This window comes from Natrix helvetica (genome assembly GCF_964273705.1).
Source record: "Natrix helvetica genome assembly, chromosome: 6".
Lineage (NCBI taxonomy): Eukaryota > Metazoa > Chordata > Lepidosauria > Squamata > Natricidae > Natrix > Natrix helvetica.
In genome coordinates, this window is record NC_138553.1 from 85,680,990 (window position 1) to 85,695,872 (window position 14,883).

A 14,883-nucleotide genomic window follows, 5' to 3' on the forward strand; every position below is an offset into this window, starting at 1 on the left:
AGATCCGTGCTGCCACCTAGTGAATGGAGGGAAACACACAACTGGGAGTCCCTAAAAAAGTCCATTGAGTGTCATTGAAAGCTTTCACCTTGAGTTTAAAAAGTCTGGTTGTTTGCTGCCTTAACACAAATCTTGTCTTATAAAATAAAAATAATAATAAAGGAAAACAGGGATCCCAGTCTTCCCCAGCATTGTCACAACCACAACAGGTTGTAACAAAAAAAAAAAAGCCTTGTTATGCTAGTAAATGGCAGCTCACACTCTCAGCAACCCCAGCACCTCTTCCCCATCTCTGGGTGTGCTTGTGTGTTCTTCATGGAAACGTTCATTGGCTCTGCCTTCCCCTCTTAGAGCCAAAGATGGGGGGGAGGGGAGGGCTTTAACAGGACAGGGGAAGAACTTGGAGACTCTCCTGTCCAACTTATTAGACCGACTGGATTCCTCCCTCTGCCTTGATGGGACTTTTTGCAAGGAGGCTGGCTCAGACTTCAGGAAAGGAGTTGGGGGGGGAGGGGGCTCTGCTCAGCTCACCCTCCGATTGTCCCTGCTGGAGTTTGCAGTCTCCTTTAAGAGCCTTGTGCGATGGAGATGATGGATGGATTAGAATAGATTAGATAGAATAGATAGATAGATAGTTTAGATAGATTAGATAGATAGATAGATAGATAGATAGATAGATAGATAGATAGATAGATAGATAGATAGATAGATAGAAAGATAGATAGATAGATAGATAGATGCCATGGAAGGTGGTTCCGGCGTTTTGAAGGAGAAAAAGCCCCCTCCGTTTTAAAGGGAGGAGGGGGAAAGGAGGGCAGAGCAAGGCCGGGTCCCCGCCCGTCCACCCATCGCAGAGGTGCCCGCCTGCCTCCCCGCGCGGTCCCTGCTCTGCGCTACCAGCTGCTCTCGGCATCTGCTCGGTGACAGGCGGGGAAGGAGCCGAGGGGCTGCGCTCCGCCCGCCCGCCGCCCTAGCGAGCCGCGAGCGGGGCTGCGGGAGACGGGAGGACGCGCGGGGAAGGGGCCGGAGCCAAAGCCGGGCGGGGGAAACTCCGCGCCTTCCCCTCGCCTGTCTCTTCGTGGGGCTGCAGCTCGGAGTCTCGCCGGCCACGCTCTGCGCCGCCAGCCAAGCCGGAGAGAAGGAGGAGGAGGAGGAGGAGGCGAATAGCTTTGCGCCCGCCGAGCCCCGACGGAGAGGAGCCCCGGAGCGCGCCAGCGAGCGCGGGAGGCAGGCGAGGCGAGGCGGGCGCTGGAGCCCCGGACAGCTGTGCTCCATCCCCCGCTGGGCACCCGGGAGCTCCTTGCCTCCCGCCACGGCGCCCCCCGCTCCGCTCGCCCCCCGCCGCCGGGCAGGAGCCCCTCCGGGCAGGGCGCTGAGCTTCACTCCCGGGACCGCGGGGAAGACGGCGGCGAGGATGGTGCGGAGCTGAGGGCGGCTCCGTCCTGCCTGGCTCTGCGCTCGCCCGGGCGGCTCACCTGTTCCCCGGCCGCCTTTGGGGCGCTCGGCAGGAGTTGCGGGCGGCGGCGGGAGGCCCGGCTTTCGGCCGCGGGCGACGGACGGCAGCCTCCGCCTGACCATGGGCCCGGCCGCCCAGGTGGGCTCGCTGCTCCTGGGACTCTTCATGCTGGCCGGCCGGGAGCGCGCCCAAGCGGCCAAGAAGAACGGGCCCAGGCTGAAATTGTCCTACAAAGGTAAGACCGGGCTGGTCACTTCCCCCCCTCCCGCCTCACCTCTGCCCCTTGGAGGGGCTCCTCCCGAGGCTATTGGCAAGGCGACCCCACCATCCCGGCGTGGGGGTCTTGCGGGCTCCCTCCCTGGAGGCGGCGGGCAGACAAAGGAGCTCTCGCCCTGGCATCCCGGCGCGTCTCCGGGGGAGTCTGGGCTACCCTGACCCAGCAACTCCGCGCTGCTCCCCGCCCCGGGCCCAGCTCCTTCGCTCCCGGGAGCCAAGCGGGGCGGGAGTGGATGGGTGCCTGGATGGGAGACCACCGGGAGAGGCCGGGGCTGCCAAGTCAAAAATGGGAAAAGCCATGCCTGCCCCTCTGCAAAGGGAAGCCACGGGGGGGGGGGCTCCCTGCTCTTTTGTCCTGACGGCTTCGTCCGCCCCCGCCCCCACTCGGGCGTCCTCTGCCTCCCGCCCCCCCCCCGGCCCCCATTCTCCGCGAGTGTCCCGATAGATTGTTGCGTGACGTGGGAAGAGTTCCTGGGGAAGGGGGCCTGTCGCTCAAAATCCCGGGCAAAGAGCAGGCGGGCGCGGGGGCTGCGCACTTCCAACTTTGTCTGGCGGAGCGGCGCGGGGAGGGGGCGGTGAATTGCGCCGAAGTTAAAGGCGCGGGGAGCGGGCGGGCGGCGAAAGGAGGGGAGGGGAGGGGAAGGGGCTGCAGCCTGCAGTCAACTTGATGCGGCGGCGTTGCCCAAGTTCCCCGCTCGGGGCACACCCACTTGTGCCCCGCCTCCCTCGCTGGGCTGCAAAGGCTCCTTGCTGGCTCTCTCTCTGCCTCCCCCCCCCGCTTGTCTCCATCAGCCCCTGGAAGTGGCCCTGCGGAGGAGAGGTTTCTCTCTTTAAGGGCGACGCTTTCATTGGGCCTCCTTCCCCAGGTGGGAGCCGGCCAAGGACGGGCTCTTTTCACAGGTGTGTGTGTGTGTGTGTGTGTGTGTGTGTGTGCAGGTGGGTGTGCATTTCTTATGGTGGGGAGGGGGGGACGTTCCGGTGCCGGTTGCGTGAAAGGGCGCCGCGGCTGCTGGTGAGAAGGCAGAGCAAAGGGCGCCTAAAGGTTGCGCGTGAAGAAGGGGGAAAGCGCGCATCCGAATGGAGAAGCGGGCGTGAGCGAGAGTGTGTGGCGGCGTTACAGGCGACCGTCTCTGCGTAAAGCGACCTTCTGTCGCCGTTGGGAGAAGGAGGATTACGCTGCCGCGAAGAGGCGGCTAAATATAGAATAGGAACGAATTCAGCAAGTTACCTTTTGCCGCCTAATTCCAGGTTCAGACTTCTACGTTCCTCTAAATAGATTCTCAATTGCTTGTGATCTAATTAACTGCCATGTTCCCATTGAAACGCAATTACACAGACGGGATTAAAGTTGCCGATTTAAAAACAATCTGTTCACAAGAACCGCCGCTCGTCGGAAGCCGCCTCCTGTGGCTTAACTCCGCCGCCGCAGAGCGATTCTGCCCCGAGGTTTTAGCGCAGGTGGACGGCCGGCGTTCCCGGGTGAGTGGAGGCAGGAGAGGCGCCTGGATCCGGGATGAAGCCCCTATTTAAAACGGACCCGCCTCCGATTGTGCTGTGGGTTGCCCTGTTATCCGATTTCTCCTCGGTTTGGATGCCCAGCTGAACAACCGCGCTTCTTCTTGTGACTTTTGGGAGGTTGTTTTGTGGTGGATTCCTGCTTCTGCCGTTACATTTTAATATTTATCAACTTTTACATCCGGCTGGAAGAGGTGCAGCCTATTGCTAACCGAATTCTGATTTAAACAGTTGTGTTACATCCAGTTGGATTTGCTCCCCCAAATATGAGTTTACAACTACATTACCCGGTTTACTTATTTTCCATTTTCAATCTTTTAAGTCCACACAGCTGTGGTTTTATTTTAAACCTCTTGGAAGTTCTTAAAAAGAAGCTGCGTGCAAAATGTTTCAAATGAGATAAACTGGGCCTGTCACGTTCCTTACTATTGTGCTATCAACAACATCCCTGTGAGGTAGATTAAAACTGGATGGCTACAGCTGGGAACCCCCCCCCCCCCAATGCGGTGAAGTTAATAATGGTGACAAGGTTATCAGTCTACTTACACCTGCTGACTTTCCAGGCTGACACTGAATCTGCCCAACCTCTGGAGTCTGAACCTGTCACAGCACAAATGAGATCCTGGGTCCTACTTGATCCTTTGATCAAGTCCCCAAGCAAAAGCTTTAACTGTACACAGGTTAGTAGAAGGCAGTGTGACTCCACTGGGACCTTCCTGGAGGAGAGCGGTATCCATCATTATCAACCAGGATGGCCTAGCTGGGGTTTCTAATGCCACCTGCCTGGGAGCATACCTGGTCTGGGCAGGTTGAGGTCAGCGCAAGAGAGGCGCCTGGGGGGCTAATATGAAGCACGCAGCGATTTGATTAGCGCATCACATCCTGTTAACTTGATTTCGTTCTTTGGATATTAGACTGGGCGTCCAGGGAAGCCGTGTCAAAGTGCCATAAATATCCAGTTCCTGGGGGATGCGAGAATCTAGGCAACCTCGGCTAATAAAACGGGGAACTTAATAGTCCTTGTGCTTCCATACTGCGAGTACTTTCTGTGTGAAACAAGCCCAGCGGTCTCTCCATTCCCCTCCCCCCCCCTTTCCCTAAGCAACCTGCATGTTTGCTGAGAGATGTTGAGCAACAGATGAATGTGCTGAACACATCATCATGGTGGGTTTTGGCACGACAACTCAGCAAGGTAGGCTCCCACCCCTGGGGACAGCTGGGGCGTTTGGCTTCTTAAAGTGCTATTTACAATACGGACGCCTGGCCCTTTGGCTGGTGCAGGGCTCCGTGGCTCTCCCATCCCTCTGCTGCAGCAGCTCCCTGTCACTGATTGGCTTCACAATTGGTATGACTTTCAGTTAGGACAGGCAGAGGACAAAGGAAGCCAGACTAGGAGGAGACTCTATGGTGGGAGGAACCGGACTTCCGGTTGGCTTCAGGTTAGGACCTTTGTGGCTCTTTGAGTGTCTAAGGTTGCCGACCCCTGGGCTACTGGCAAGATGCTTTGGGCCGGTGAATTTAATGGTGAAACTAACACATGTATATGTGGGCACATGCTTAACCTCTACATGTAGGTGCTGGAAATATGCCAAGCCACTATTATCTCAGTTACTGCCTTCTTATTACAGTATTTTATATACAATCAAGTATTTTGGGTTAGGGCCAATATTTTTGGGATTGTGGTTATGAGTGGTCAGTGAGCTACTGCAAAATAATAGTAAGGATTTCTTCATTAGAAGATCTTTGTTTCTCCTCCTGAGATGGATATATGGAAATTAGAAAGGGGATTTTTGTGAATAAACTTTCAAACGTTAAATCCTTCCCTGCTTTATCTTTCTATGGTTTGCTGTAGCTCTGTCATTTCTCAGGTTCCTGCATCTTATACGACCTTGGTGGCAGCTCTCCACTCAGTGCCCAAAAGACAAAAGTCCCAGCTGATACATCTTAGGGATAAAGACTGAATAAAGTCCTCTCAAAGTTTTGGATTTTCACATTTCTGGGGACCCTTCCCAACTATTCAAGCCCTTCCATCCCATCAGTAAGCCAAGAGAAAACTCAGCCTGCATAGGTTTCCTTGCCCAGTGCCAACTGCCTCAGTTCTAGCTTGTAACCCAACCCAACCCAAGGAAGAACCTGGCTCTTCTCTTTCTTCAATTAATCACTATAAAAATTCCCAGTGCCAGTCAGGAGGTGGCGGTACCATGTGTGGTTCTGGAAGCCAAGTGGGGTCTGACTCGGGTAAGACTTAGATGGGGGACCTCTGGGTTATCCCAGGGAAGAATGGAAGGCTGGGATTTCACAGCAGTGAGCAACGTCCCGGGGGTGGGGGTGGGGGTGGGGAACCACTTCCGGGTTTCTGCCAAGAAAGCGACAAGGGACGTCCGTGAAGGCATCAACATGAGCTCCATTTGAAGGAGGCTTTGACACTTTTGTTATTAACTCTCTGAGCTGAAGGTCAGAATTATGAATCTACAGCTACAGTAGAAGGGAAGAACCAAAGTTACCATCATCATCAGTTCCGTGAAAGGCTCCTGATAGAGCGACGGAGTTGGAATGGATCTTAGGAGGTATCTCCTCAAAAACCTTCTGTAGGATTCTTCTTGAGCATCACCGACAGACTATGCAAGCTATCATATGACATTTTAGAGGTTTTTAAGAGTGTTAAAAAGAGTGGACACTCTTAAAATCCTCTGGCAATTTCATATGATAGCTTGTATAGTTGGGAAGTTCTTGACATCCAACCTGAACTCCCTTTCTTGTAATTTTAAGCTCTCGGTTCTGGTCCTGCCCTCTAAGGAAATCAGAGACAAGCCAACTTCCTCCCCTGTGTGACTGTCCTTCAGCTTTCCTGCTCCTCCTCTTCAGCTGCCCGAAGATTTCCGTCCTTCAGAGAGCTTGATTCCCAGACCCCTGGTCCTCTTGGCCGCTTCTCTTCTGAAGATGCTGCGGTTTTGCCTCCGTCCCTTATGAACTCTGGTGACCAGAAATGGACCCAGCCTTCCAAGTGGGTTCAGACGAGGGGGAGTAGAGGGGAACTGCCGCTTTGTGTGATCTGCACTCTGTGTTCCTAATAAGGCATCCCGAAAGAGCATTTGCTGTTTACCCTGCTTAACTTTGGTCCACAAGGAGGACACCAGATCCCCTCCCCCCGCTCACACAAACACACACTTTCTTCTATCAAGTCAGGTGTCCTCCCCTCCACTCTCCACACCTTTCAGTTTTCTGCCTCAGTTGCAGAATTGCCTCCTTGTTAAAGTCCAGCTCATCTTCCTCATTGTCCAGTGGTAAATAATATTCTCCGGGCAGCTTCCATGGTTGTTTAAGGCGTTGAAAACAAATCTTGGTCACCAGCATGGGGAAAATGCCATCAAGCGTTTAAAACCACAGTAAAACCTGCAAGTTGTGGCTCTTCGTTGATGGTTAACTAGTTCGATTGGAAAGCAAAGGAGGTGGGTTCCTTCCCTCGCACCTCTGCTAATCCTCACACCTTAACCATGGTTAGAGGGAAGCTAAAGCCCCTTTTCCTTTTTCGCTGTCGCTTGCAGTCGCTAGAGCTGTCACCATTTGCCTGCCTTGTGCTGACTTGCAGGGAGGCCTTCCTTTGGGGACGTTCCAGTCATACTGGCCAGGGCCCAAGCGGGATCGCTCACGCAGCCTCTGATCCCACCCCCTTTTGCAGACCCCCCCCCCCCCGTCCCTGGTGGAGCCTCCCCCCCCCCCCCCCCCCGGCTGCAGAACCCGAGAGTTATGTCTACATCCAGCCAGGGAGAACCGTCTCCCCTTCTTCTTCTTCCCTTTTTTTCCTAAGGATGAAAAGGAGCCAATTGTGAGATCTCCACTTCAGGTGATTTGGGTTGAAATCCCCCCTCCCTTTCTCCCCTCCCAGAACATTTCTGATTTTTTTTTAAAAAAGAAACTTTTGTTCAGATTCTCTTTGTATAAAGGAAAAAGTCTCTCAAGTCTGCCTGTCTGAACTTTTTTTTTTATTTCTTGTGTATTTATCATGTGCTTTGTGTAGGATTGAGATCAGTCATTTTGTTGCTCCGGCTGCCTAATTCCAGGACAATTAACTGGGAAAAGGTGGCCCGGTGGCTTTCCCTTCACACACCCCCCCCCCCCCGCCCCGTTGCCTTCCTTTCATCTGGCATTAAGATGAATTCTCTGCTTCCTCAGAAAATAAACTCTGGGAAGGAGAGTGGCAGCAGAGAAAGACAGCAGAGGCCAGTGAAAATAAAGCAAGTTCCCTTCACAAGGCCCATTATTTTGTTCACCTGTCATAAAGCTGCAGGTTTCATTGATCAAATTTTAGATTCTTCCTTTTCAGGCAACCTTCACAAAAGTCTCCTACCTACGAGGTTGTCGGAATCCTGTTGCTCACCAAATTTGCAAAGACGGGTGCCTTGACCAGGGTTGTTGTGATTTGTGGGCTTTTTCTGGCTGGGCCAGCTGCCCCATATAAAGCCATCCTCCTTTCCTCTTCCTTGGTCAGAGCCCTGGAAACTTTAGATAGTTTGGCAATGTCCCAAAGGTGCTTCTTCAGGAGGCAACTGGACTTTCTCCTTTTTTCTTTTGAAGACGTTTCGCTTCTCCTCCAAGAAGCTTCTTCAGCTCTGACTGGATGGTGGGGAGTGGAATGATTTATACTCCTTGCAGACAGCTGGTCATTTGCATCCTTTTGAAGTCATTGAGGCCACTTGGAGGTCAATGAATCTCTATAAAAGTTCTGCAAGGAGTATAAATCCTTCCATTCCTCACCCTCCAGTCAGAGCTGAAGAAGCTTCCTGGATGAGAAGAGAAATGTCTTCAAAGGCAAAACCAGAAAGTCCAGTTGCCTCTTGAAAAAACATCCTTGGGGCATCCGTAGCCTGGCGGACGGAGAATCTCCATAGAGTTTTAGTCTGGCCATGAAACATTTGCTCAACGTTTGCCAATGTATGCTCAACAAAGTCCCAACACTTCACCCCAATAGAGCTGCCCATTTTCTCCACTACTGCTGTCTACAAAATAGGAACCCAAAGGGATCTGTGCCTTCTGCAAAGCTGGGGCAGCCTTGTTGGAAGGAACGTCCTTCTGGGTTCAGTTCCAAGTGGGGGGAAAGACCCTGGAAACACAGAGGCTGCTTGGAAAGGTGGTTTTAATGGTGGACGGGACCCCATGGAACTGAACCCAGAAGGACGTTTCTTCCAGCAGCCTTAGCCCTTCCGGAGGGTCCCTGCTTTGCTGTTAAGCAATACCTGGGCCCCCACAGCAGGTGGCAGCACCTGACCAACCATGTCCGCTTTCAGAAGCTGAGGAGGACCCGGTTGAGTTGGAACCTGGGTGGGAAATGACCAGACCAAAGTTTAGACTGGATTTGAAAAAAACAACCCCCAGAGGAAACCCCGGTGAGCCGCTTCCCTTTAGCAGCCTTTGTTAAACTGGAGCCCTGGTCAAAGCCCTCCATGTACGGACAGCAGAGGTGGGCTCCTACCTATTCGGTCTGGTTCAGCCAAATAGGTAGTAACTCCGGCAAACACGTGACCGTACTGGTTCGATCCATGGGGGCTCATCTTGGTTTTCTGTTATGCACATGCGCAGAACAATCTTCATTGAAAAAATGTCATTTTTATTCCTTTTTAATGTTGTGCGCATGCACAGATCACTTTAACGGTAGCTGTGCACGTGTGCGGAGGGCACAAAACTTTTCAGGTGCTGAACTGGTAGTAATGGTGGCCAGAAGCCACCCCTGGTGGACAGGCTCTTTCCTTTAGTGAGAGCACCACCCCTGAAACGACTCTCCCCGAATTGGGTCGGATGCTTGGCTGGGAAGGGCGGGAGGAGCAGGGAAACGCTGCCTTCCTTCACAGAGGCTTCAGCTTTGCAAGTGGAACGAGGGAGCCAATGCCACCTGGGTCACTTGGCCGGTGGAACAGAGGGCACAGAGGAGCCTGCTGAGTAGCCAGGTGTTCAATAGGGGCCACAATGACATCACGACACGTGTGGCCTCCCTTGCCCTCCTCCTGAGGGGCCACCGAGCACTTCCTGCCACCTCCTGCAGACCCCCAGGGACCGGCACTCGGGACTCTGCCAGCCTCCCCAGGCAGCGCGTGGAGGGTTGAAGATGGGCAGGTAAAGATGCCGGCTGGATGGAATTTCCAAGGAGACGCTTTCCCTAAGGCATCCGACCGAAGGGAAGACTTCCTTCCCCATATTCTGATGGAAAGGCTGCAACAGGCCTTCCCTTGGCTGCTCTGGGCCCCCTCCGTATTCAGACATTAACAGCTTCTTTTGTGCATCTCTGATCTTTAAATAGGAAGGGCGCATATGCTGCTTGAGTACAAAATCAGTTCGTTCATTTGTTTGTTCATTTGTTCATTCGTTCTTCCTTCCTTTCTTTTTCTTTCTTCCTTTCTTTCTCTCTCTTTCTTATTCTTCTCCTTCTCCTTCTTCTTTTCTCTCCTTCTCTTTCTCTCTCTCCCTCTCCCTCCCTCCCCCCCCCTCTCTCCTGTTTCCCCATATACCCAAAAGATTCTTGGTAGGTAAAGAATATTAATGAGATAGAAGTCAAACCAGTGTGACTGTTTTCTACAGCAAACCTATTTTGACAGATGTTTTCCAGGACATGTACACCACTGGGTTTATTGCTTTAAGATGTGAGTGGGCCAAAGGTATATATACACACATATATTATTATTAATACCAGAACATTTGGATAGAAATATAATCTAGGGGGGCTTCAGCTCCAAATGGAAAGCATACCTGGCACGTGGAAGGCCCCGAGACATAGAGCCAAGGGGTCCGTTTTGCAGAAATCCAGACGACCAGCAGATGGCAGCAAAGAAAGGTAGAAGATGCTAACTCTTCCCCTGCCATCTAGGAGTCACGTATCCCTATTTTTGTAACCCAAATATATGTGTCCATCATGCTGTTCGCTTTGAGGTTAAGCCAAGCTAAAGGTGGGAAGAGTAGAGTAGAAAAGCAAAAGAATGAAGATGAAGAAAAGGTCCTTTGAAGTTTACCCTCCTGTCCTTGTGAACTGTCCTTCCTTCTGCTCTTCTTCGTGGTGTTGCTCTTCCTCCAAACCTCTGAATGCTCTTTTTTTCCTTCCCTTCCAGGGTCTCATCAGCCACGATTTCCTCAGCCTTCCCTTCCGCTCTTTCCCCATGGATGGGTTTTGTAATTCAGTCCTCGTTCATTCCCTCTCTATAACCCAATCTTCTCTTTCTTTTCTTTTCTTTTTCCATACAAGTCAGTCACTTTTATATTCAGTTCAGAGTCTGCACGAAAATATAATTTTGGTAAGAATAAAAAGTACTTTAAACCCTATGATTTATTATGCTAATAATTTCAAAAGATGTATAAATTGCCAACATTATCAACAATGCTACTGATATGCAGCTAGGACAATTTTGTGAACTACGAGTACCCTCTACTTAAAGATATTCAGAAGGATCCATAAAGATATTGCAACCATTCAGTACAAAATTATACATTAGCCCCTTTCTTGAGTATGTAAAATATTGCTTTTTTAATTTTCCCAGCTGCTCTTTTCTAAGTCATCTCTTTTGTATGTGTTTTAAACCTGTAAAGTGGCTCTCACAGGGAGGGAAGGGGAGGGAAGGGAAGGGAAGGGAAGGGAAGGGAAGGGAGGGAAGGGAAGGGAAGGGAAGGGAAGGGAAGGGAGGGAGGGAAGGGAAGGGAAGGGAGGGAGGGAGGGAAGGGAAGGGAAGGGAAGGGAGGGAGGGAGGGAGGGAAGGGAAGGGAAGGGAAGGGAAGAGAGGGAGGGAGGGAAGGGAAGGGAAGGGAAGGGAAGGGAAGGGAAGGGAGGGAAGGGAAGGGAAGGGAAGGGAAGGGAAGGGAGGGAGGGAAGGGAAGGGAAGGGAGGGAGGGAGGGAAGGGAAGGGAAGGGAAGGGAGGGAGGGAGGGAGGGAAGGGAAGGGAAGGGAAGGGAAGAGAGGGAGGGAGGGAAGGGAAGGGAAGGGAAGGGAAGGGAAGGGAAGGGAAGGAGGTCAGCATGATGCATGATCCCATGGATTCTGATTTGGGAACCATAGTTTATGGCTTCATTCAATGTAAGAATGAGCTAATATTGTTTATTCAGTGCTTGACCTTTAGAAGAAAATGCAGAACTCACATCACTCTCCATTTCTGCCTGTGATGTTGAGTAGCATAATTGTGTTTTCCTAACACCCCAAATTCTGGCATAGCTGCCATACTGAAGCCATTTGTACTGTTGGCCTCTTTGGTGTTGACCCAGAACCAGTTCTAACTTCCAGGATGACACCAGCACCATTGAAATACGTGACAACTGATTGAGATGTGTCAGTCCAGTCCCGGGTCCCCTGTGTGTCCCTCCCCATGGCTTACCACGGGGTGTGGGGGAGAGGTTCATGCTATTTCCTAGTCAGCACAAGGTCCTCTCTTGCCTCTTCTGTTGGGCTATGCTCCTCTCCCCAAGGCCTTTGCCCACTGCAGGCCTGAAGGCCCAAAGAGACAAAGTCAGTTCCCCCATCAAGGAGCAAAGAGTGGGGGACCCACAGACACCCTCCCCAAACAATGCCATGGGGAGGGGGAGGGGGGGAATCCTTATTGGCGGAGGCTCCTGAAGAGCTGAGTCTTTCGTCTGCCTCAGGGCCAGGGTGCATCTGCCACATGCTGGGAGAACCAGAGGCAAGTTCTGTTTTAGGTCCACTTTTGTTTGTAAGTGCGTCTGTGTGTCTGTGCATCTTTGTGCATGTGTTCATGCAATACAACTCAGTGGCTGTTAATAATATGCTTGATATAGTATGCATTATTAATAACAGGGCACCTGTGCAGAGTTGGATATTTGCACAGCAGAATGCATGGGTGCATTAGATAAAATTAAGATGCGACTCAAACAAAGAATAATATGAGTGACCCATTTGGCTTGGTAGGATTATCCCGATTTCACGTTTGCCCTTTTATAAACCCTGGTCCATCGCTATCCGGGGCCACCAGAGCTGAATCCTGGGGGAAACCCCTTGCAGGGGCCAAAGGACAACTTCTCTCTGAGGAAGTCTTCTTCAGCACCTGCCATATCCCAGAATTCCCTGGAACAGGTTAAAAACTAATAAATGGCCCCAGAATGTAAGCAGAAAAAGAACATTCCTCCGCTCTGCTAAGGTTCCTAATAGAAGGCCCTGACCTTGGGAATCTCCTGTGCTGAGACCAGTCTCCTTCAGCGCATCCCCTCGGCAGATGGGAGGAAGTGGCTTTGACCAGCGGAGTCCCAGAAGGGAAAACGCCAGGGGGAGGCAGGGGAGGTGAAGGAGGGCCGTGTGGGCCAGCATTCAGCTGGAGAAGGGTCTCCCTTGGGGGGGGGGGATGACAGTGCCATGAATCTAAGCACAGCCACCTTCTCTGTGGGAGGGGAGAGACGTCGTCTCTTGTTACCCACAGATGAAGGTAGAGGAAAAGATGGGCTGAGTGTCCAAGTGTTTCTGCTTCCAATATTCTCTGGCAAATCTCTTCCCATTCTCTTGCTGGCACAGTTTGCAGAAGAGCCAGTAAGCGTCTTCTGACTTACAGGTGAAACTCGAAAAATTAGAATATTGTGCAGAAGTTTATTTATTTCAGCAATGCAACTTAAAAGGTGAAACTAATATATGAGATAAGACTCATTACATGCAAAGCAAGATAGTTCAAGCCGTGATTTGTCATAATTGTGATGATTATGGATTACAGCTCATGAAAACCCCAAATCCACCATCTCAGAAAATTACAATATTACACGCCATCAATAAAACAAGGATTGTACATAGAACAATATCAGATCTCTGAATAGTATAAGCATGCATATGTACTCAGTACTTGGTTTGGGCCCCTTTTGCAGCAATTACTGCCTCAATGTGGCGTGGCATGGAAGCTATCAGCCTGTGGCACTGCTGAGGTGTTATGGAAGACCAGGATGCTTCAATAGCGGCCTTCAGCTCTTCTGCATTGCTCGGTCTCTCATCTTTCTCTTGGCAATGCCCTATAGATTCTCTATGGGGTTCAGGTCAGGCGAGTTTGCTGGCCAATCAAGCACAGTAATCCCACGGTCATTGAACCAGGTTTTGGTGCTTTGGGCAGTGTGGGCAGGTGCCAAGTCCTGCTGGAAAATGAAGTCAGCATCCCCATAAAGCTCGACTGCGGAAGGAAGCATGAAGTGCTCCAAAATCTCCTGGTAGACGGCTGCGTTGACCCTGGACTTAAGGAAGCACAGTGGACCAACACCAGCAGATGACATGGCTCCCCAAATCAACACAGACTGTGGAAACTTCACACTGGACTTCAAGCATCTCGCAGTGTGTGCCTCTCCATTCTTCCTCCATACTCTGGGTCCTTGGTTTCCAAAAGTTGCTCTCATCAGGAAAGAGGACTTTGGACCACTGAGCAACTGACCAGGTCTGTTTTTCTTTAGTCCAGGTAAGATGCTTCTGACGTTGTTTGTTGTTCAGGAGCGGCTTGACAAGAGGAACATTTGAAGCCCATGTCCAGGATCTGTCTGTGTGTGGTGGCTCTTGATGCACTGACTCCAGCCTCAGTCCACTCCTTGTGAAAGTCCCCAACACTTTTGAATGGCCTTTTCCTGACAATCCTCTCCAGGCTGTGGTCATCCCTGCTGCTTGTGCACCTTTGTCTTCCACACTTTTCCCTTCCACATAACTTTCTATTAATGTGCTTTGATACAGCACTTTGGGAACATCCAACTTCTTTTGCAATGACTTTTTGAGGCTTTCCCTCCTTATGGAGGGTGTCAAGGATGGTTTTCTGCACAACTGTCAGGTCAGCAGTCTTTCCCAGGATTGTGATTCTTACTGAACCAGACGGAGAGACCATTTAAAGGCCCAGGAACCCTTTACAGGTGTTATGGCTTAATTAGCTGATTAGAGTGGGACACTTTGAGCCTAGAATATGGCACCTTTTCACAATATTGTAATTCTCTGAGATGGTGGATTTGGTGTTTTCATGAGCTGTAAGCCATAATCATCACAATTATGACAAATCACGGCTTGAACTATCTTGCCTTGCAGGTAATGAGTCTTATCTCATATATTAGTTTCACCTTTTAAGTTTCATTGCTGAAATAAATGAACTTTTGCACGATATTCTAATTTTTCGAGTCTTACCTGTATATTAGGCTGCTCCGTCTTTCATCATCATCATCATCATCATCATCATAAACAGACAGGCACCCGACACCCCGGACTTAGCAATTGTCATTAAGAAAGGCAAGAACTCTGGGCAGTGGATGTGGCCGTGGCTGGAGACGGCAGAGCAGAAGAGAAAGAACTGTCTCTCTGGAGGGTCAGGGTTCTCCCAGAGGTGACTTTTCAAAAGGCAACTGGGCTTTGTTTTGCTCCTCACCCCAGAAGCTTCTTTAGATCTATTGTGTTACCTTCCCTGAAAGACCTGTGAACAGAAGTAGAAGGATAAAACAGAGAGAGGAACCAACAGTCACAGGCGCTCTGGGTACAATCCTGGAACAAGTGGAGCACTATTGAACACTCTCGGCATTGACAAAATCACCCCTGGTCAATTGCAAGAGGCAGCTTGGATGGCAACAGCTTACATCCCACAACAATACGTTTAACACACACAGACACATGCACACACACACACATTTCTTCATTTATCCTATTTGAGAACCAGCC

General features: G+C 51.0%; 1 protein-coding gene across 1 annotated transcript in view; it reads left to right on the forward strand.

The window, feature by feature from the left end:
* Positions 1–937: 937 nt before the first annotated feature.
* The window catches only part of SEMA3A (semaphorin 3A), a 127,836-nt gene continuing 113,890 nt past the window's right edge, over positions 938–14,883 (forward strand). Inside the window, exon 1 of the mRNA XM_081957244.1 lies at positions 938–1,691. Coding sequence (XP_081813370.1) covers positions 1,577–1,691 — 115 coding nt within the window. The 5' untranslated portion in view covers positions 938–1,576. The remainder of the gene's footprint in view (positions 1,692–14,883) is intronic.